This window comes from Anolis carolinensis, chromosome 4, assembly GCF_035594765.1.
Source record: "Anolis carolinensis isolate JA03-04 chromosome 4, rAnoCar3.1.pri, whole genome shotgun sequence".
NCBI lineage: Eukaryota > Metazoa > Chordata > Lepidosauria > Squamata > Dactyloidae > Anolis > Anolis carolinensis.
Window position 1 is genome coordinate 89533075 of NC_085844.1, and position 24465 is coordinate 89557539.

The 24465-nt window shown below is 42.7% G+C and overlaps 1 protein-coding gene across 4 annotated transcripts in view; it reads right to left on the reverse strand.

Annotated features, from left to right (window-relative positions):
• Positions 1-6405, reverse strand: part of kcnt2 (potassium sodium-activated channel subfamily T member 2) — a 299494-nt gene extending 293089 nt beyond the window's left edge. For all 4 annotated transcript variants that reach the window (XM_062980761.1, XM_062980760.1, XM_062980759.1 and 1 more), the window contains exon 1: positions 6130-6405. In XM_062980761.1, the coding sequence (XP_062836831.1) occupies positions 6130-6224 (95 nt within the window). In that variant the 5' untranslated portion in view covers positions 6225-6405. The remainder of the gene's footprint in view (positions 1-6129) is intronic.
• Between the last annotated feature and the right edge of the window lie 18060 nt (positions 6406-24465).

Genomic DNA, 24465 nt, shown 5'->3' on the forward strand with positions numbered 1-24465 from the left:
TAATTCTCATCATATAGGCAGGTGATGACTCCTTCCATTTCAAGGATACCAGTACATTGTCTTCAAACCCCTTTGACTGAAACAGAAGCACCCTTCTTATGGCAGCACTTTTCCTGGGGTCATTTGCACTGAGATTTCTCTTTTTAAGAAAAAGATAATGGGAAGTGGTTTTAAATTAACCCTGTCCCAAGCCTCTGCATTGGTGATCTGGGAAAATTGGCATTTTGGCTCCTCCCACACACAACGTTATTGTTTTATATATATGAGGCCAACAAAAGTGGGCTACAGTGATTAACATTACATGGGGAAATTGGCCATTTGGCCCGTCTCTATGTGGGGAATTAAAAAATAAGTTTCTTTAGAGCCACCACTTTAGAAACGGCAAAACACCTAAGCTTGTGTTGTTTGAAGGGCACAATGGATTGCCGCTTCTTAAATGTGGAAACACTGGTTTTACTGCGTGTGATAAAGTCACATATCTGCAAGAGATACATTCCTGGACTTCACATGGATACATGAAATGAACTACGTTATTTTCAATGAGACAAACAATAAAGGCACTAAGAAGGTGTTGCCCATAGAGGAGAGGACACTGAATAATTGAAACTGTGGATTAATGAAACTCTGTATACAGGGACCATTCTATATGCAAAAGAAGAAAAATGTCAAAAGGAATAATTTGACTCCTTCAGTCATCTGCAAGGATAATAACAACAACAACAACAACTATTAATAACAATAACCCTTGCAGCCCAGGAGCAAGCCATCAGAATAAATGCAATTAAGGCCAAGATCAAAAAAATCAGCTGATGACCCAAAAGGCACACTGTGCAAGGAAGCTGACGAAATGACTGATCACATCCTCAGCTGCTGTAAGAAAACCGCACAGACTGACTACAAACAGAGGCACAATTATGTGGCCCAAATGATTCATTGGAACTTATGCCTCAAGTACCACCTCCCAGCAGTAAAGAACTGTTGGGATCACAAACCTGCAAAAGTATTGAAAAATGAACACGCAAAGATACTGTGGGACTTCTGAATCCAGACTGACAAAGTTCTGGAACACAACACACCAGACATCACAGTTGTGGAAAACAAAAAGGTTTGGATTATTCATGTCGCCATACCAGGTGACAGTCGAATTGATGAAAAACAACAGGAAAAACTCACCGCTATCAGGACCTCAAGATCGAACTTCAAAGACTCTGGCAGAAACCAGTGCAGGTGGTCTCGGTGGTGATGGGCACATTGGGTGCCATGCCAAAAGATCTCAGCCGGCATTTGGAAACAACAGACATTGACAAAATTACGATCTGCCAACTGCAAAAGGCCACCTTTCTGGGATCTGCGTGCATCATCCGAAAATACATCACACAGTCCTAAACACTTGGGAAGTGTTTGACTTGTGATTTTGTGATACGATATCCAGCATATCTAACTTGTTTGCTGTGTCATACAATGTCGTTGTGTCAATAATAATAATAATAATAATAATAATAATAATAATAATAACAATAATATATTTCTTGCCCACCTCTCCTCGTGGCAAAGAGAACTCATTCATACAAGACAACTCATGGAGTATTAACTTTCTTCTGACCACCATATGTATCACGAACACTTCAAGAATAAAGGGGCAGTGAATGTTCAGGATGCATCTGATTCCATAGGACTGCTGAGTCTCATCAAGTATGGAAGTCAGAAAACTAGAATCCCATATAAGAGTATGTTGTTTTTGACAAAGAGAAGCTGCTAAATGGACTTTTTAATTTGTCTTCCCTATAGAACCAAGCAAGAGCAGAAGTTCCAATGAACTATCTTGACTGGTAGACTTGATTTACTACCAGTACCACACAGAACAAATCAATATTAGTGTTTAGTTGTGCAACAACAGGCAGTCTGAAGAAACTCCAATGCTTTATAAATGAAACAAAGTAATTACTGAGTATCAGGCATATCTCCCAATGGAGGGACATGTAAAACAGTAGAACAGTGCTTAGCAAAGATGTTATGTTTCTATCAGTTGAGAAAAGGACGAGAGGAAGAGTGAGAGTGCACCTACACCACAGTAACAATGTAGTTTGACTCCACTTGAACTACTATGGCTCAATGCTATGGAATACTGGGAGCTGTCATTTTGTGTTGTTTTTTCCATGATTCTATAGCATTGAGCCATTGCAGCTAAAGTAGTGTCAAACTACATTAATTCCTCATTGTATATCTACAGAGAAAGAGAATGAGAAAGCACACTACTTGAAGTCTAACCTTTTTTCCTTCCAACAGGAAAATGCAGTCTAGGTTGATACCAGGGAGATACAAAAGAAACTGATAATTTCCAGATCAAGGTAAATAATTGGTGTGGACTTTTCCGCTTCCAGACAAATAAAGGATGGAGAATCAGGATAACATTAAGTACTGCTGTACTCAAACAAGGAAGAACAATGGGTGATAAGAATGCACTGCTTGCATTGCTTCTACAAGTACATACATATACATAGGAGTCTCCGGTGGCACAGCGGGTTAAACCACTGAGCTGCTGAACTTGCTGACCGAAAGGTTGGTGGTTTGAATCCAGGGAGTGGGGTGAGCTCCCACTGTTAGCCCCAGCTTCTGCCAATCTAGCAGTCTGCAAACATGCAAATGTGAGTAGGTCAATAGGTACCGCTCCGGCAGGAAGGTAATGGCGCTCCATGCAGTCATGCTGGCCACATGATCTTGGAGGCGTCTACGGACAACGTCGGCTTTTCGGCTTAGAAATGGAGATAAGCACCAACTCCCAGAGTCCAACTCCCAGAGGGGAAAACCTTTACCTTTACTATACATATACACATTGCATATGAAATATATATGAATTTCGTATTGAGGCATTGAATATATGAATTTCATATTGAGGCAATATCTCCAAAATATTATACGTATGTGTGTGTATATAAATATATACATTGTATGTAACATATATGAATTCCATATGTGTCTATTTATGAGTATGTGTGTGTACACACACATATTGTGTGAAACATATGAAATTCATATTGATACATGGGCCCCATCTCCAAGATATTATACGTGTGTGTATAGTATGAAACATATAAATTTTGTATTAAGACATGGGTCCCATCTCCAAAATATTATACATATATGTGTATGTATATATAAATATACACATTGCATGAAACATATATGAAATCTGTGTGTGTGTGTATGTGTATGTGTGTGTACACACACATATTGTATGAAATGTATAAATTTCATATTGAGACATGGGTCCCATCTCCAATATATTATACTTATATGTGTGTGTGTGTGTGTGTGTATGCATATACACATTGCATGAAACATATATGAATTCCATGTGTGTGTGTACGTGCGTGTATGTGTGTATATATATATATATATATATATATATATATATATATATATATATGCATGTACATTGTATGAAACATACATGAATTTTGTATTGAGACATGAGTCCCATCTCCAAGATATTATTTATTTATTTATTTACAGTATTTATATTCCGCCCTTCTCACCCCGAAGGGGACTCAGGGCGGATTACAATGAACACATATATGGCAAACATTCAATGCCAACAGACAACCAACATAAATTAGACAGACTCAGAGACATTTTTAACATTTTTCCAGCTTCACAATTCCGGCCACAGGGGGAGTCCCATCTCCAAGATATTATGTATGCATTTGTATACATATGCACATTGTATGAAACATATATGAATTCTATGTGTGTGTGTATGTATGTGTACTGTATGTGTGTGTACACACACATATACACATTGCGTGAAACATATATGAATTCCGTGTATCTGTATGTGTACTGTGTGTGTGTGTACACACATTGCATGAAACATATAATTTTCGTATTGAGACACGAGTCCCATCTCCAAGATATTATACGTATGTGTGTGTATACATATGCACATTGCATGAAACATATATGAATTCCGTGTGTGTATGTGTACTGTATGTGTGTGTACACGTACACATACACATTTCATTAAACATATATGAATTTCGTATTGATACATGAGTCCCATCTCCAAGATATTATACTATGTGTGTATACATATACACATTGCATGAAACATATATGAATTCCATGTGTATATATATGTATGTGTACTGTATGTGTGTGTACACACACATATACACGTTGTATGAAACATATATACATTTCGTATTGAACCATGAGTCCCATCTCCAAGATATTATACATATGTGTGTATATACACATTGTATGAAACATAGATGAATGCCGTGTGTGTGTATATGTATGTGTACTGTATGTGTGTGTACACAGACATATACACATTGCATGAAACATATATGAATTCTGTGTGTATGTATGTGTACTGTATGTGTGTGTACACACACATATACACATTGCATGAAACATATATGAATTTCGTATTGATACATGAGCCCCATCTCCAAGACATTATACGTATGTGTGTATACTTATACACATTGCATGAAACATATATGAATTCCGTGTGTGTATGTATGTGTACTGTATGTGTATGTACACACGCATATATACATTGCATGAAACATATATGAATTCCATGTGTGTATGTGTACTGTATGTGTGTGTACACACGCATATACACATTGCATGAAACATATGAATTCCGTGTGTGTGTATGTGTACTGTATGTGTGTGTACACACACATATACACATTGCATGAAACATATATGAATTTCATATTGAGACATGAGTCCCATCTCCAAGATATTATGCATATGTGTGTATACTTATACACATTGCATGAAACATATATGAATTCCGTGTGTGTATGTATGTGTACTGTATGTATGTGTACACACACATATACACATTGTATGAAACATATATGAATTTCATATTGAGACATGAGCCCCATCTCCAAGATATTATGTATGTGTGTATATACATATACACATTGCATGAAACATAGATGAATTCTCTGTGTGTGTGTATGAGCATATACACACACATATATACACATTGTATGAAACATATATACATTTCATATTGAGACATGAGTACCATCTCCAAGATATTATGTATGTGTGTGTATACATATACACTTTGCATGAAACACATATGAATTTTGTATTGATACATCCCATCTCCAAGATATCATACGCATGAAACATACATGAATTATGTGTGTGTGTGTGTATGAGCGTATACACACACATATACACATTGTATGAAACATATACATTTCGTATTGAGACATGAGTCCCATCTCCAAGATATTATGTGTGTGTATGTGCATATATAGAGAGAGACAGAGAGAGAGAATGACACATATATGAATTTCGTATTGAGACATGAGTCCCATCTCCAAGATATTATATGTATGTGTATGCTCACACACAAAGATATACATTCCAAAATCTAAAATTCAAAACAGGTCTGGTCCTGAGCATTTCGGAGAAGTGATACTCAACCGAAAGACACAAGAAGGAGAAGCATCTAGCCATTGAAATGCTTTGTATTGATAAGGATGTATGTGTGTGTGTGCAAGAGGATTCAGGGAACAAGTACTTACTTCTGTTTGCAGGCAAGTGCATGAAAGGGCAACAGGTGCAAATAGGCAAAAAGTAGCCTATGCATTTGGATGCAAAATCTAGGAAACTGGGTAAGGAAGGAGAAGGAGAAGAGGAGGAGGAGGAAAAGAGGAGGAGGAAGAGAAGAAGAAGAAAGAGGAAGCCACCTCCAATATGTTGACATTGCTATTTGATAAGATTCTTCAAGCTGCTGGTCTCCTAAACCACTGGATAGAAAGCAAACTAAACCCATGAATCTGAATGCACAGTGAGGGCATCTCCACTGCAAAATTAATGCAGTTTGACACTCCTTTAGCTGCCATGGCTCAATGTAAATGATCCATGAGAGCCGGAGATGCAGTGTTAGGAGCTCTGCAACCTTCTCTGCCAAAAAGTGCTGGGTGCCTCACCAAACTGCAACTCTTAGGATCCCATAGCGCTGAGCCAATGAGCCAAACTGCATTGATTCCATAGGGCAGACGGGTCAAGGCGATGCGAAGGATGCGTGCAGGTACATACGGTCTCACATGCAAAGGGCCAGAGTTGCCTCCATCCTCGCCTACTCACCTGTCATCGTTCTGCCAGCCTTGGTCGCCCAGCAACAAATCCCGGAACCTGTACCTGGGGGGAAGCGGGGGCACTTCGCTCTCCAGGTCCACCATCCTTGCCTCACTTGCAGCAAACGGCGGAGAGGGATTCTCCTCTGGCTTTGGCCACTAATCCCAGCTGGGAAAGTTTATGCCGACTCTTCCCTTTGCAGCCTGGGGCGCACGCGATAGAGAGAGAGAGAGAGCGAGAGCGAGCGCGCGCCCAAGCTGCGAGCCCCTGCCTGGCACGCGCCGGATGCGCGCGCCGCGCTCGGCAACAAAGGCTGGGCCCTCGGGTCCCCTGCCGTGCAAAAGCAGTTCGCTGACTGCTCGGCCAATCGGAGGGAGGGAGGGGAGGGACTGGGAGACCCCAGGCGGGTGACGTCGGCGGGAACCCCGCCCGTGTCGACCAATCGCGTCGCTCTTCATTAGCATACTGAGCAGAGATTCTCTCCTTAGAGAAGAATGGGAGGGGGCTGGAGGTTCTTTTCGTTAGTGAATGGAAGACAAAGCAATGGCTGGCATACTTAGCCCTGGTGCCAAGACTAGAAAGACTAGAAAGGCCATAACAACAACAACAACAACAGGGCCGGGCTGTGGCGCAGGCTGGTGAGCTGCCAGCTGCAACAAATCACTCTGACCAAGAGGTCATGAGTTCGAGGCCAGCTCGGAGCCTGCATTTGTCTCTGTCTCCGTTCTATGTTAAAGCATTGAATGTTTGCCTTATATGTGTGCAATGTGATCCGCCCTGAGTCCCCTTCGGGGTGAGAAGGGCGGAATATAAATACTGTAAATAAATAAAACAACAACAACAATAACAGGAATCCCCGGACCATCCCCAGACTGCTTCCCCTTAATTCTGAAACTCTCAACCTAGAAAAGGCATTGGCGATTGCAGCTATCCAAGCTGTGGCTGCAGAGAACTCTTCTGAGTCTACACTGCTATATAATCCAGTTCAAAGGAGACAACCTGGATTTTATCTGGCAAGGAAGAAGGGGCCAAAGTGGCCAAAGGAATGCAAACACAGGGCCCTTCCAGACAGGCCATATATCCCAGGATTTGATACCAGGTTTACTGTTTATCCCAGATTATCTGGTAGTAAGGTAAAGGTAAAGGTTTCCCCTGTTCTTAAGTCCAGTCATGTCTGACTCTGGGGGTTGGTGCTCATCTCCATTTCTAAGCCGAAGAGCCGGCGTTGTCCGTAGACACTGCCAAGTTCATGTGGCCGGCATGGAACGCCGTTATCTTCCCGCCGGAGCGGTACCTTTTGATCTACTCACATTGGCATGTTTTCAAACTGTTAAGTTGGCAGGAGCTGGGGCTAACAGTGGGCGCTCATTCTTCTCCCGGGATTTGAACCTGGGACCTTTTGGTCCGCGAGTTCAGCAGCTCAGTGCTTTAACACACTTCGCCACCGGGTCTCCCTACACGGACTCACATAATCCAGTTTAAAGCAGAAAACCTGGGATTAGATCCTGGGATATAGGGCTTGTCTAGAAGGGCCCACAGCCAGTCTAAAGGCCCTTCCACACAGCCATATAACCCACAATATCAAGGCAGAAAAGCCCACAATATCTGCTTTGAACTGGGATATCTGAGGCCCTTTCCACACAGCTGAATAAAATCCCAACAGCTGAACTGGGATATCTGAGGCCCTTTCCACACAGCTGAATAAAATCCCAACAGCTGAACTGGGATATCTGAGGCCCTTTCCACACAGCTGAATAAAATCCCAATAGACCATAGGATAATTCTGCCTGAAATGCAGGCATTTATATTCTACCATCTAAGGAAATACATTAAAAAGTATTCTTAATGTACTAAAAAGCAAAAATATACTATTTTAGGAGTAAGAACAAGATTTATTACTAGCCTTAATGAAATATAGACTTATCATAAATGCACGTTATATTATTCTTCTATATCTCTCTGTTAACCAAATGATGACATACTGCTTGGAAATCCTGACTATTTATATTATTATTATTATTATTATTATTATTATTATTATTATTATTATTATTATTATATTTTCCAACTGCTGTACTGGAACAACAATGATTGTTTAGTTTAACTTTAACAGTTTTTGGCAGTTCTTTGTTAGAACATTACCAATGTCAGCTGCTTCTAACCTAGCGATTTTACTCCAAGTGTTTAATGCACTGGCTAATGCTTTTTTGCTTTAGATTTCTGGTGTGTTTCTTTGCCAAGTACTTTTGCATTTTTATATCGCCATTTGTTCAGATTTACTATATATATATATATATATATATATATATATATATATATATATGGACACTTTAGCTTAGTTTATGGTTTTTGGGTTTTTTTCTCTCTCTCCCTTTTTTAATTGCAGTTTTCCTACTTTCTATACAATCAAATGTTCTCACGCTTTTGATGTTAATTTACTCTATCTTATAATGTAAAACTTCAATAAAATATATTTTTTAAAAAGAAAAGGACTCTTCTATTATACAAAAAGTTGGAAGTACCTCACATATTTAATGCTGGCAGCGGAAGGCCAGCCAAACAAAAGACTCCCTTGCCTGAAGGTTTCTGCAGGCATCACTAAGGAGCGGGTGAACTATAAATTCCAGTACCTACAACACCGAAATATCCAGGCCAATTCACCTCGAAACCAACCAGTATTCAAATTTGAGCTTATCAGGTATGTATGCCAAGTTTGGTCCAGATCCATGATTGTTTGGGTTCATAGTGCGCTCTGAATGTAGGCAAACCACAACTCCTATAAATCGCTCCAAAGACCTCCAGTATTTTTTGTTGGTCATGGGGGTTCTGTGTGCCAATTTAGTTCCAGGTCCATCATTGGTGGAGTTCCAAGTGCTCTTAGATTGCAGGTGAATTATGCATCCAAGCACCTCCTATAAATCCTGGTGAATTCTCCCCAAACCTCTCTATTATGTTCAGTTGCTGATCAATTCCTCTGTTTGTTGTGTGCCATAGACAAGAATAGGGAATAGTTATGAGAGAGGCAGTGGGTGGGGTCATGCAAATTCCACACTAATGGAGAGAGTAAGAAACACTGGAATGTCTGTGATGGAGGAAACACATAAAATCTAGGATGAAATTGTCCCTGTATGAAAGCCTTCACTTGGGTGGGCATGTTTATGGCACTCTCTATAGCCTGCAGTGCCACTGGTGGGAGCTATAGCTACTTGTGGAAGTGGGAGCTTATCTGTGTAAGTGGTCACCCAGCCACAGACATACATACATAACTTTACCCGTATATACTCGAGTATAAGCCGACCCGAATATAAGCCGAGGCACCTAATTTTACCACAAAAACTGGGAAAACTTATTGACTCGAGTATAAGACGAGGGTGGAAAATGCATCAGCTATGGGTCAAATTCAAAAATAAAAATAGATGTTAATAAAATTACATTATTTGAGGTTAAATGTTTGAATAACAATAACAATAACAATAATAATAATAATAATAATAATAATGATAATAACTTTATTCTTATACCCCGCCCCATCTCCCCGAAGGGACTCGGGGCGGCTTACATGGGGCCATGCCCAGACACAACAGTATAAAAGCAAAAGCAAAACAATAAAACAAATCAATCAACAATAAAACATCGATAAAAAACAGTCATAAAAACTATTTATATAAAACTGTAATTTAAGATCATAAGACTTTAATAAGATAAGACTGTCCAACTCTGAATACCCATATACTCAAGTATAAGCCGACCTGAATAGAAGCCGGCCAGGACCCTCACTCGAGTATAAGCCAAGGGGAGCTTTTTCAGCCCTAAAAAGGGCTGAAAAACTAGGCTTATATTTGAGTATATACAGTACTTTTGGGCCCCTGGTGGTGGCACAGTGTGTTAAAGCGCTGAGCTGCTGAACTTGCAGACCGAAAGGTCACAGGTTCAAATCCCGGGAGTGGAATGAGCGCCCGCTGTTAGCCCCAGCTCCTGCCAACCTAGCAGTTCGAAAACATGCAAATGTGAGTAGATCAATAGGTACCGCTCCAACGGGAAGGTAATGGTGCTCCATGCAGTCATGCCGGCCACACGACCTTGGAAGTGTCTACGGACAACGCTGGCTCTTCGGCTTAGAAATGGAGATGAGCACCAACCACCAGAGTCAGGGGAAAACCTTTACCTACCTACAGTACTTTTATTATGTGTATAGATTTTAAATTTTTGTCTTTTTTAAAGTAAAAATTACTTTTAAAAGGGGGGACATGGAAAGAGCCTTCTCGAAGACTGAGCAAATACAGTCAGGCGTCCCCTAGGCAATGTTTCTTGTAAACAGCTAATCTTTCCAAACCCAAAAACATTGCTTTTAAACCACTCCTTTTAACATTCCCCCAGAAACAGCAAGAGTAGCTCTCTGGGCAGCTAAACCAGGAAATCCCAATAGGATGGTCACCACGAGGGTCTGCCTCCAGGGGCAAACCAAGAATGGGCAACTTGGAAGCCCCTAAACAGACTCAGAAGTGGAGTGAGCAGATTAAAAGACAACTTGGCAAAATGGCACTACCTAAAAGTATCCTCCACCTTGTGCGATTGTGGAGCAGAACAAACAAGTCAGCATCTGTATGCTTGTCCACAATGTCCTGCCTCATGTACAGTGGAAGAATGGTCTAAAATTACAGACAATGCAGTCACTGTTGAATATTTAGCTGCTTGTGCTCCTTTTATTTATATCAATTTTATACTTATTTTTGCAATGCTTTGGATACAAAATTAAAAAAAACTTTAAAAAAGAAATGCTCTCATTTAATGGACTTACCTCATCAATGTACCCTGTGAAATTGGTACTCCAGGAAAATAAATAGTTGTTAAGGCACACTAGCCGTTTGAAATTCAAGTTAAAATTCAAATTGTTTTTATGACATCATTTTCATTTTATTAGTGCTCTCTCCTATTACCCCATCTCCCTATTCCTCCTTTTAAAAGGAAGATGATGTATTTTGGCTAGACTGGTAGTATAGGCACAGCAATAGAGCAAAGGCACATACAATTGGGTGTACATACTTTAAAAGGCATTGGGAGGGGAAAATAAACGGATAAGTTGTTCTCTAAGGCATATCATAATAATGCTCTCTGTTCCCAGTCCTTGATAAAAACCATGATTATTTTTTCTCCTACAAAATCAATTTTGTTGCAATAAACACATCAACACCCTGATTCCCCGATGTCATAACTTCTGCAAATACATTACATGAAACCTCCCAAGCATTGCTGATCTAGTTTTCCATGCTGTCTTATTTTATACTTTAGCATGTGACTCCTTCAGGACAGTGTTCCCCTATTTCTCTTCTTTGTAAGTCTCTGAACAAAGGTTTGAGTTCATCTATTTATAGATGGTCCGGAACCAGGGGGATTATTTTAATAAAACATTAATGTGAAGCTAGGATAGAAACAGAACTAGGTGAAAAGCAATTTTTCTGATGCCATTCCCTGGAGTCCTCCTTCTATCATTAGTTGGGGCTATGGAATGCCCAAAGGAACCACAAAGCAGTTACTTAGCATTTGGATGGTGAAATGATCCTGGCTTATTTTTCAAAATGCCATTTTAGAATGCCTACACTCTACAATAGCAGTATCTTAACAGTAGTCAGACCTAGTAAATAACTATGGATGTAATATTGTTCTTTTCTAGAAATCCAGATCGCCATGCAGTATTGGCTGTGTTGCCTGAGCTGAGAACTACAGCTATTCGCTGCACCTTGTTTGCCCTAGAACTAGCATCATCTATCTGCAGAACAAAATCCTTCATCATCTCAAAAAATACAAATGTGTTTCCTTTGTCTCTATAGTCAACTGTTCTTCCTGTTGTGCTGCCATTGTAGCTTCCAAAACAATGATGGAAGACCTGTATTTAAATCAAACAGCACTCTCCATTTATTTTAGCTTGACTTTTTCTCCTTTGTTTCCCTAGTTTTATATGTCTGGGTATTCCACTGCACCTCTCTATTAGAAGATTTGGTTCATCAGTAAACATGCTTTTGAACACTCGCACACCATTTCTCCATTTGACACTCAGTCTGTTATTCAGGAAAGCATAGATAACTTCTAAAGAGGAAATCCTTTCAACAGTTTAAGTAGGTTGATCAGCAGTGGCCTCTCCTGGGCTGGAATAGTTTTGCAATAGCTACCAATGCTCTAAATAATATATTGGTTTGATTATGATTATGAGGTGAGAGGTCTTCTTGAAAATCATTCAGAAAATTATAGGTGTTCAAAATACAGCAGCCCAACTCTTTGCTGGAAGCCATTCCCACATTAGCTTTCAATATGCTCACTGATTTCATTCTTGACTATGAAAAGATATTTTTAAAAAGCAATTGGTTACAACTCTAATTTCAATGGTTTTAAAGTAATTATATTAATGATTTTATAAAGTACTAGCTTTGCCTGGCCATGCGTTGCTGTGGCTTATGGGAATAAATTGTTGGCCAGGTGGACTAGCAGTGAATCGCCTTGCAGCCTCAAAGCCTGGCCGTTTTCTGGAGTAGCTGGAATAGCACCCTCAATCAAAGAGCCGCTTTGAAGCCTGGCTATTTCCTTTGTAGGGGAATCATTATTTGGCCAGCTTGAATTGCACTGAATAGTCTTGCAGCTTAAAAACCTGGCTGCTTTCTACATAGGCGCATCCTTCATTGGACAGGTTGAATGGGATGAAGTAGCCTCATGGCTTCAAAGCCTGGGGGTTTTTCACCTAGGGCAAATCTTGGTTGGCCAGTTTGAATAGCACTGACTAGCCTTGCTGCTTGCAAGCCTGGCCGCTTTCTACCTTGCGGAATCCTTGGTTAGCCAGGTTGAATAGCAATTAATAGTGGCAGGTATGAAAGCTGCAATTAGCCATCTTGATTAGTATTAAATGGCCTTGCTTCAAAGTTTGGCTGCTTCCTGTCTGGGGAATCCTTTGTTGGGAGGTGTTAGCTGGCCCTGATTGTTTCCTTTCTGGAATTCCCAATTTCCCTGCTTTCAGAGTGTTGCTCTTTATTTACTGTCCTGATTTTAGAGATTATATTGTTCTGTATTATAATACCACAGTAATTATTACATATTATATTTATAATCTTATATTATCTGCTTAGAACTGGATTATATGAGGCCCCTTCTACACAGCTGTATAAAATCCACACTGAACTGGATTATATGGCAGTGTAGACTCAAGGCCCTGCCACACAGCTATATTATCCAGAATGCCAAGGCAGATAATCCAGTTAAAAGCAGATACTCTGGATTATCTGCCTTGGCATTTTGGGTAATATAGCTGTGTGGCAGGGCCTTGAGTTTACACTGCCATATAATTCAGTTCAAATCAGATAATCTGTATTTTATAGGCAGTGTGGATGAGGCCTAAATGCACTCTGCCTCTGCCCTGGGTGCCATTTTGGCTGAGGGAATTGCTAGGACACGAAGAGGGTAGGGCCTAAAGGGGGCGGGGCCTAAAGGCAGCAAGGCATACCTTTCTGACTGGCAGTTAATGTGATGACCCATGGGCCTTGTAGTCCTGCTCAGGACATTGTAATTCCTGATGAAGATGAAAACTTGGGTTTTTTACCTTCCCAGTCTGAACTGGATTCCTCTCAGCCAGATCTTTCCCAGGCAGATCTGGGAACCTTGCACCTGCAAGAAAGTTGTCTCCCAGAAGTATGTCAAACAAGCCCAGAGCCTACTTCTCCCGTATTCTTGCGCCGGGAGTTTTGTAAACAACAGAGAAGTTTGGATTCAGCTTCGCGCAGGAGTGCAAGGATTGCAGCTAAGAATGTGGCCAATTAAGACTGCTTCTCGTGAGAATCTTTGGGGAGTCTCACATCTGGTCTCAGAGTTAGCTTTCGGTTCTGATTCCCAGAGAACTGCTTCGGCGGGAAAGCTAGACTCTATTTAGGTGTTTTACCCGCGTAGTAACTTCGCGGAGTCAATTCGTCAGCCTACGGAGCGAGTTGTGTCTGGACAGCGCGCTCCGATTCAAGCCTCGCTCCTGCTCAAGCCTTGCCTAGCTATCCAGCCTTCGCCTTGCTTTCCAGCCTTTGTTTATCTACGGACTTTGCCTTGTTTCCCAGGATCAATCCTTGCCTTGTTCCACGGATTTATCAAGTTATTCCACGGACCTTGTTCTTGTTCTTAGTTACCTTGTTCCACGTTCAAGCCTTGTTTCAAGTATCAAGTTATTTCCTAGCCTCGCTCAAGTTTCATGGACTAAAGGACCTTGTCATCTCCCCTCACTTTGCTTGGCAAAGTGAGTGTTTCGGTTATTGGATTACAACTTTGGACCTTAATATTTCTTATTGGACATTGCTTTTTTGGACTAATTCTGACCTTTCCTGAAAGGTCTAATTCTGAACTATTTTCTACACTTGTTTTTATTAACTTTATATATTCCTTCAATAAAGATATTAGATAGATTCTGGCCTCTGTGTATGGTTATTGGTGCTCTGCAGCCTGGGTCGTGACAGTTTGACTCCGCCACCCTAAGCACCAATTAACCTCGGCCAGAATGTCTACCGGAGTCGTACCTGGGCCGAGCGGCCAGCCGATTACCTACACCATCGACAAGGAAGAGGTGGACCGAATCCGTGATAAGCTCAATGCACAGGATGGAGAAATAAGGGGTTTGAAGGAACGCGGAGTTCGTCTTCCGGCCATGGCGTTGCCAACCAAGTTTACTGGAGAAGCTTCTAAGGTTCATGTCTTCCGTCGCCAATGTCAAGCTTATCTGGAGGCCCGTGCTGCCGAGTTTCCCCAAGAAGACATCAAAGTGGCATGGGTTTACAGTCTTCTAGACGGGCCAGCGGCCAGCTGGGCGACGGCACTGTTCGACCAAGTCTCTCCACACCTAAGATCAGCGCAACACTTCTTGGACCACCTCAAGGAGACTTGGGGAATCGAGGACAATTTGGAGGCAGCCGGTCACAAACTCCGTCGCCTTTTCCAAGGAGACAGACCTATGTCTCAGTATATAGCCGAGTTCCGAGTGCTGGCCCACAACACCGGCTGGAACGATGTAGCCCTCAGGGGACAATTCCGGGAGGGTCTCAACATTGAAATGCTGGAAGAAATCTCCAAGGTGGATCCTCCCCAGACCCTCGAGGCACTCATTGATCAATGTTTACGGGCTGAAGTCATGATTGCCAACAGGAAACAGTGGGTTCGAGGCCAGGGCAGTAGAGCCGGGGCAAAACCCCCCGCTCCCGCCAGCGTTCAGCCACGTCCGGTGTGGAGACCCCCACCGCCAACCCCATACCCCAGAGGAGGCGAGGAGGTGCCGATGCAGTTGGGCAATGTGCGTCCCAGACTAGATGCCGCCGAGAAGGCCCGTCGTCAACGCTTAAACCTCTGCTGGTACTGCGGGAACGGGGGCCACTTCGCCAGAGAGTGCCCAGCCAAAGGGAAGCCTGCCGCCCGTCTTGCGGCGGCGTCCTCCACGGAGACGAAGGCGTCTGAGCCGACTGGCACACAGCCGGCGGGGGAAGCCAACGACCGGGTGTAGAGAGGCTCGCCAACCCGGTCAAAAAATCCATCCAAGAGCCGCCAACCGGGGTCCTGTTCCTTCTCGTGGTCACATTATGGTCAGCAAAAAGGGGACCCGTCATGATCCACGCCATGATAGACTCTGGAGCTACCAACAATTTCATCGATAGAGAGTATGCCGACTCTCTGGGATTACAATATCATGATTTCAAGAATGCCCGTGTGGTGCAAGCCATAGACGGCCGTCCCCTCAAGACGGGCCCCGTAAGTCAGTGGTCGGAACCCACCAGGATGTGGATAAGGGAACATATGGAAGAGATTTCCTTCTTTGTTACCGAGGTCCCCCATTTCCCTGTGATTTTGGGAATTCCATGGCTGACTCTCCACGACCCTAACATCTCCTGGTCCAACAGAGAACTGCAGTTTGCTTCACCGTATTGCCAAAACCATTGCCTCGTAGCCAAGGTATGCCATGCCACAGACACCGAGCCCATCATCACCTTGCCAAAGAAGTACTCCGAGTATTGGGATGTATTCAATGAGAAGGAAGCCGAAAAATTACCCCCACATAGACCTTATGACTGTGCCATTGACTTGGTGGAGGGGGCCCCGATCCCGCGAGGGCATCTCTACTCCCTGACTGAACCAGAGCAAGAAGCTCTCAGGGAATTCCTAGAGACAAACCTTCGCAAGGGATTCATCAGACCCTCTCAATCCCCAGCCGCCTCCCCAGTGATGTTTGTGAAGAAGAAGTCAGGGGAACTACGCTTGGTGGTGGACTACAGAGCATTGAACAATATCACCAAGCGGAACAGCTATCCCCTGCCCTTAATCTCGGATCTACTGGATCGGCTTCGAGGAGCCAAGGTTTACACCAAGCTGGATCTTCGGGGGGCTTACAACTTAGTTCGCATCAGGGAAGGGGACGAGTGGAAGACCGCCTTCCAGACCAAATTCGGATTATTTGAGTCCCGAGTTATGAATTTCGGTTTATGCGGAGCCCCCGCAACGTTCCAGCATTTTGTCAATGACATTTTTCAGGACTATCTAGACAGGTTCTTGATAATCTACCTGGACGATTTTTTGGTGTTTTCCAGATCACAATCAGAACATGAGAACCACGTCAAAATGGTGTTACAACGATTGCGGGATCATGGACTTTATGCCAAGCTGGAAAAATGCGCTTTTGATCTACAAGAGGTAGATTTCCTTGGTTACCGCATCTCGCCTCTAGGGCTTTCCATGGATCCAGCCAAAGTTTCAGCAGTATTGGAATGGCGGGCGCCAACTAACAAGAAAGAGGTGCAGCGTTTCTTGGGGTTCGCGAACTACTACCGCAAGTTCATTCCAGATTTTGCCCGCTGGTCCGACCCCATCACTAGCTGCATCCGTGGAAAGCAGCCTTTCCGCTGGACTGATCAAGCAGAGAAAGGGTTCCAGCAACTAAAGAAACTATTCACCTCCCAGCCAATTCTACAACACCCAAATCCTGGAACCCCTTTTGTGGTGCAAGCGGACGCCTCTGATGTGGCAATTGGGGCTGTACTTTTACAACCGGTGGGAGATCACCTCCACCCCTGTGCCTTTTATTCTCGTCAACTAACCACACCAGAGAGGAATTACACCATTTGGGAAAAAGAACTACTGGCCATAAAGGCAGCCTTTGAAACTTGGAGACATTGGCTAGAAGGGGCCAAATTTCCCATTGAAGTCCACACTGATCATCGTAATCTAGAACATCTAAGAACTGCCCGCAAACTAAATCAGAGGCAGCAACGTTGGGCTTTATTCTTTGAACGTTTCAACTTCCAGATCCATTATGTGACCCCAGCCCAAACCAAGCAAGCAGACGCCCTGTCACGTAAACCGGAATACGCTGCAGGACGCAAGGAGACCTTTGAATCCCAACTGCTACAACCTGAGAACTTTGCCACGCTCACGGTGGGGAACACCAAATCCATTCCCATTGGTTCAACTTCCCCTACTCCAGGACCCATCTGTGCTCAAGAAATCAGGGCTAGTCAGCAAGCAGATGCCTGGGCGCAGGACCAACTTCGCCAAGGTCTGCATTTTCCCTTTTCGCTTAAAGATGGGCTGCTCTGCTATAGAAATCATGTTTATATCCCACCCGGACCGGGCAGGGAAAAAACGCTTCGTCTGTGTCATGACTGCAAACCAGCAGGACACTTCGGACTATTTAAAACTATGCATTTGATCCTAAGGGATTTTTGGTGGCCCAAGATCCGCAAGGATGTGGAAAAATATGTCAACACCTGCCCAGTATGCCAGCGCTCCAAGATACGAAGGGAGAAGCCCTCAGGGCTTCTACACCCCCTTCCTACCCCATCTCGCCCATGGGAAATAATTTCCGCGGATTTCATCACTGACCTACCACCTTCCTGTGGATTCACCACGATCTTAGTGGTGGTGGACCTATTCACCAAGTTAGCCCATTTCATTCCCTGCGAAGGTCTCCCCACGGCCAAGGAAACTGCGGATCTATTTCTTCAACATGTTTTCAGACTACATGGATTGCCCAAGAGTTTAGTCACAGACCGTGGATCTCAATTCACCTCTCGTTTTTGGAAGGCACTACAAAAACTATTGGGCATAGACTCTCGCTTATCTTCAGCTCATCATCCCCAAACAGATGGGCAAACGGAGCGCACCAATGCCACTTTGGAGCAGTATCTTCGCTGTTATGTAAACTATCAACAGGACAATTGGGCTTCTCTGTTACCACTGTCTGAGTTTGCCTACAACAATGGAGTTCAAGCTTCTACAAAAGAAACGCCGTTCTTTGCAAACTACGGCTTCCATCCACGTTTCTTCCCCCCTGTCATTGAAACTTCAGAGGTTCCCGCAGCAGAGGATTGGCTGCAGGAACTCACAGCGGTGCAACAACTTTTGCTCCAGCAACTGGATCAAGCCAAGGAGGACTATAAACGCCACGCTGACAAACATCGCCAGCCGGGCCCCGAAATCAAGGTAGGAGATCGGGTTTTCCTGTCCACTCGCTTTCTGCCCTCCCACCGCCCTTGCCGGAAGTTAGATGCCCGTTTCATTGGTCCCTATCCAGTGGTGGCGCAATTAAACCCCGTGACTTTCAAACTCCAACTTCCGCGTTCAATGCGCATTCACCCAGTGTTTCACCGTTCCCTGCTCCTTCCGGCGGATGGTGTGCGACCTGATACAGACCAACCGGCCCCCCCTCCTGTTTTGATGAATGGGGAGGAGGAGTTCGAGGTTGAGGACATTTTGGATTCTCGCTTTCACCGCCGCCGCCTACAATATCTCATTGACTGGGTGGGTTTTGGCCCTGAGGAACGCTCTTGGGAAGACGCCTCCACAGTCCATGCTCCTGATCTAACCCGTCGCTTTCATCAGACCTATCCCACCAAACCACGACCTCGCGCCTCGGGGAGAGGGCCCCAGTTTGGGAGGGGCCTTGAGGAGGGGGATAGTGTGATGACCCATGGGCCTTGTAGTCCTGCTCAGGACATTGTAATTCCTGATGAAGATGAAAACTTGGGTTTTTTACCTTCCCAGTCTGAACTGGATTCCTCTCAGCCAGATCTTTCCCAGGCAGATCTGGGAACCTTGCACCTGCAAGAAAGTTGTCTCCCAGAAGTATGTCAAACAAGCCCAGAGCCTACTTCTCCCGTATTCTTGCGCCGGGAGTTTTGTAAACAACAGAGAAGTTTGGATTCAGCTTCGCGCAGGAGTGCAAGGATTGCAGCTAAGAATGTGGCCAATTAAGACTGCTTCTCGTGAGAATCTTTGGGGAGTCTCACATCTGGTCTCAGAGTTAGCTTTCGGTTCTGATTCCCAGAGAACTGCTTCGGCGGGAAAGCTAGACTCTATTTAGGTGTTTTACCCGCGTAGTAACTTCGCGGAGTCAATTCGTCAGCCTACGGAGCGAGTTGTGTCTGGACAGCGCGCTCCGATTCAAGCCTCGCTCCTGCTCAAGCCTTGCCTAGCTATCCAGCCTTCGCCTTGCTTTCCAGCCTTTGTTTATCTACGGACTTTGCCTTGTTTCCCAGGATCAATCCTTGCCTTGTTCCACGGATTTATCAAGTTATTCCACGGACCTTGTTCTTGTTCTTAGTTACCTTGTTCCACGTTCAAGCCTTGTTTCAAGTATCAAGTTATTTCCTAGCCTCGCTCAAGTTTCATGGACTAAAGGACCTTGTCATCTCCCCTCACTTTGCTTGGCAAAGTGAGTGTTTCGGTTATTGGATTACAACTTTGGACCTTAATATTTCTTATTGGACATTGCTTTTTTGGACTAATTCTGACCTTTCCTGAAAGGTCTAATTCTGAACTATTTTCTACACTTGTTTTTATTAACTTTATATATTCCTTCAATAAAGATATTAGATAGATTCTGGCCTCTGTGTATGGTTATTGGTGCTCTGCAGCCTGGGTCGTGACAGTTAAGGGGAGGAAGGCTCTTCCTCATCCTCTGTAATTTGGGCTATTTTTCTAGGTGGTTCTTTTTTTGTTTTTGTTTGAAAGACATATTTTGGATGACTATGTCTTTTGTGGCCAAATTTGGTGTGATTTGGTTCAGTGGTTTTGTTGCTTACTCCATAATAAAACAAACATTACATTTTTATAGATATAGATATAGATTCCCTTAGGTAACTAAAAAAGTTGCATTTTACCTTCCAGAAGTGAAAGGGCTCCGTGGATTAATATCTTCCAAATTCATATATTTGGTGAATGACCTGGCCTGGGTGTGGTTTTATAAGAGTACTACCAGATGCATCTTTGTCAGAGGCTTTGGGACCAACTTCAGCCTGCCAGGTGTAATCCTTCCTGGACAACATAACCTGGCTATAAATGAGAACTTATGAGTTCTCATTTAATCTACAGCAAGGTGCCTTACATAGGAACTGATCTTGAAGTCAACATGGAGGCTGAACTTAATACAATATGTGGCAGATATTGCTGGCAGGATCATCCTACAGAAAGTACGCAACAATGATTCTAAAGCAAGGGTATCCAAACTTTTTAAGCCAATTCACGGTCCCTCGGCCTGTTGGAGGGTCAGACTATAGTTTGAAAAATAATGAATTCATTCTTATTCATTCTTATTCTTGCATATGTCTTAGTGCAAAACGAAAAACAAATTATTCCAACATAAATGTACCAGTCTTTCAGTGGGAAATGTGGGCCTGCTTTTGGCTGATGAGAGAGTCAAGTTAATTAGGATTGTTGTTGTGTGCCGCCAAGTCATTTCAGAAAGTGGCATATGCTGCCTGAGTCTGGTGGAATCTCCTTCTCTGGAGATTTTTCAGCAGAGGCAACATGGCCATTTGTCAGGAAGGCTTTGGTAGTGGCAGGGGAGGCTTATAGTTGCCATCCGACTCTCCCTTTTTCTTCCCAAGGGAGGAACCACAGCAAAGGGCAGTCTTTTTGGAAAATGTGGGGCAGTGAAACAGCATATAGGCAGGGCAGAGAAGGAAAGGAAGGAAGCAGCAGCAGCAAACACCTGGGGCAAGCTGTGCAATTGGGGAGCCTTCCTTATAAAGATTTTTTTTTTTTTTTTAGGTTGTGGAAAAAGTGAGAGACAAGGAACCAGTGGGATGGGATGTCTGAAGCCGGAGCCACCGATTGTGAAGGTGACGCTTAATCAGGGTGAAGGGACATAAGAGGCTGCCATCTCTTTCTCTCCTCCCGAGGAGCTCATCTTTTTCAGGGCCCTAATACCCAAGAAGGAAGAAAGGAAGGAAGTCAAGGAAGGAAGGGAAGAAAGAAACAAGTGAGGAAGGGAGGGAAGTCAGTGAAAATTTGAATAAGCACCACATTTGGCACCTCGGGATGGACTTTGGACATGCCTATTCTAAAGGAACTACATTGGCCTTCAGCATAAAATGTAAAAGTAAACGTTTCCCCTTAACATTAAGTCTAGTCAAGTCTGATTCTGTGAGGTGAGGCTCATCTCCATTTCTAAGCCAAAGAGCTGACGTTGGCCATAGACACCTCCTAGGTCATGTGGCTGGTATGAAGCACCTTCAGCATAGTTTCCAACATTTCACAAATGAAAACCAGGACACATGTGAAAAAGCATCATCATAATAGGATCAAGATGCCAAAATTATTAAGGAAGGGAAAAAACCACATAAGCTGAGCCAACTGGGAAGAGCAAGAATCTCCTCCTCGTCTTCTGTCCTCCCTTCTGATTGAGTGCAAACCACTTTTAGACTTTGAACTCAGCAGGCAACAACTGATATAAGCCAAAAGACAAAGTGAAGGGGGGGGGGAGAGAAAGTGGGACAATTTAAAAGCAGTTGAGACTACAAAGGATAAACTGGAAATATCTCTGCCAAATTTGGAACAGTTAAATGATGCTTATCAGTGAGTGTCCAGCCTCAATTCGCAATGCTATTGATGACATTCAAAGTCCTCTACAGCCTGAGATACCAATACCTGAAAGAACAGCTCTCCTTATGAACAATTACCCACCATTTGAATTTACCAGGAAAGACACCCCCTATATCCCCTCAGTGAGAATAATTCATTGCATAGAAGGTTGCAAAAGGCTTTCTCAGCTGTGGATTTTTGGTTATGGACTGTTCTCTCCTTGGAATCTGGTTAGCCATTCATATTAGCCTCATTGAAAATATGGATTTTCATTAAAGCTTTAGGGACCCAGGGATCACAACATGGCTAGGTTTTGCATTATTTTAGATTGTCATACATGGTTTTTAGGACCTTCGATGTAGGACAGGTTAATATAGATAGTTATGTAATAAATATTTTAATCAATAAGTCTTCACCTTGTGTTTCAGAGCCTGGGCAACCTTTTCCACATCCAAAATGAATAGGATGACTCTCAGGAAAAGAACAGTGCCTTGAAAAATTTCCATATATAGAGGTCTGGGAGTTGGACTACAGTTCGAGAGACTAACTTGCAAATCCCTGTTCAGTGAATTGTGTGATCTTGGGCAAGTCATACTCCCCCAACTTCAAAGAAAGGCAATGGGAAAGAAACATTGCCAAGAAATTTGCCTTCTGTTGTTGTTGTGTCCCAGTCATCTGCAACGTATGGAGACCGTAAGGTGGTGTATTCTTGGCAAGATTTGTTCAGAGAGAGTTTGCCTTCCTTTGAGGTTTAGAGATGTGACTTGAAAGAGATCATCGAGTGAATTTCTGTCACTGGGTCTGGTCTCCAGTACTTAAACCACTTTACCATACTAGTTTTCTAGGGTCACCCTAAATCTGAAATGCCTTGAAGGCACACATTAACAGCAAATTGGAAAAGGAAATTAATTACAAATAATTTTGTGGGCTGAAGGAAATTCTCAGTAGTGGAAATATGTCTGTAGAGTATCCTGGCAAGTAATGGAGACACCAACTCTTTTATCACTTTAAATAATGTTGAAACCTTTTTAGTCCTCAATGTGTTTTAAGAGTTGGTAAATGTTTCTAGAGTTAGGTCTTTTCATGTTTATCTTTCATTGCTCTGAACTTTTAGATATGTTCTTAATTATTTATTATCCTGTTGTTTTCATGCTTCCATTGCTGGTCATTTGGGCATTTTGTTCATTATTTGAATCTCTTTTACAGAAAGCCCGCATACAAATATTCTGAATAAATAAATACGTTGTCTAATCGGCTTCCAATTTTTTTTCTCATGAAAACCCAAAGGAACACACAGATTTGAATTATATTGCCAGTGAAAAGGCTCTTTTGGCAACTACTCCATCTTTGCAGACTGGAAAAAAAATTAGATTCAGACAAGTTCCTATCTACTGTGAATTCTTGCAGGTTGTTTCTTAGCATCATCGGCATGGAGGTCTTCTATGTGAAAAAATTAACTCTTTTGGAGATTTTTTAAAACATAATTATCTCTATTCTTCTTAAGAAATCACCTGTCATGATTTTTTAAAAACAAGAAAAATAAAATAAAGTCATTGCCAGTGTACTTTAGCAGCTTGAATCAGAAACAGGAGCTATGGTTGGATTAGGAGCTTCCTCTTTAATCTAAGTGGTTAGTTTCAAAACCCCTGGGTCATCACATCCAAAAAATGTGGTCTGAAAAAGTTGGGTGGTAAGAAAGTTCCTAGAGGGATCTTGAGATGGATTGGAGTACAAATTGAAAATCAACTTTGCTCATAAAACAGCTGTTTAATTGCATATAGAAATCAGCTGAGACTCAGAGCTTCTGATAACACTAGTCGTTTTAACTTTAGCAAATGAAAATGGGGGCTTTTTCTTTATCTCATTCTGCTTTTGGTCCTTCCTGTAAATCATAGCTCTTAATGCCCCACAGCAATGTTATATAGAGCAGGGCTTTCCACTTGCAATCCCTTTTGGCCTGATACATTTTATGTGATTCCCAATATAAGTTCAAATATAAAACAAGTATAAAAATCAAACATTTACTGATAAAGCAACATTTGCAAGGCTTGCTAAACTGGCTGGTTCTTCTTTTCATGGAGTACAGCTGAATCATCTTCTGCAGCGTCCATGAACATTGCACAACAGATTCAGGTAAATGTCTAAAACAGCAAAAAGGTGGCATCTAGAATTTGCCTAATTTTTGGAACCTCAGGATTGAGTGAGGGGACCCTATTTAGAGTAAGGACACACAGTTTTAGAAATGGTAATACGGAGGAGAGTGAAGGCACTGAGCCCATGCAGTCAGTGTCATTTTGGGAGTCCTGAAATTCCTTGAAGTTGGAAACCATGTACTGTAAACTTTGCCAGCTAGTTGCAAAGTTGCATCAGATCAAACAAAGAAGAAAGGCTTGGTGCACTTCTTTACTAATTGAACAGAGTGTGGCCATTATAACAGTTTAATCATCCAATATGTCTGCATAGAAGCAAGCCCTATGGAGCTCG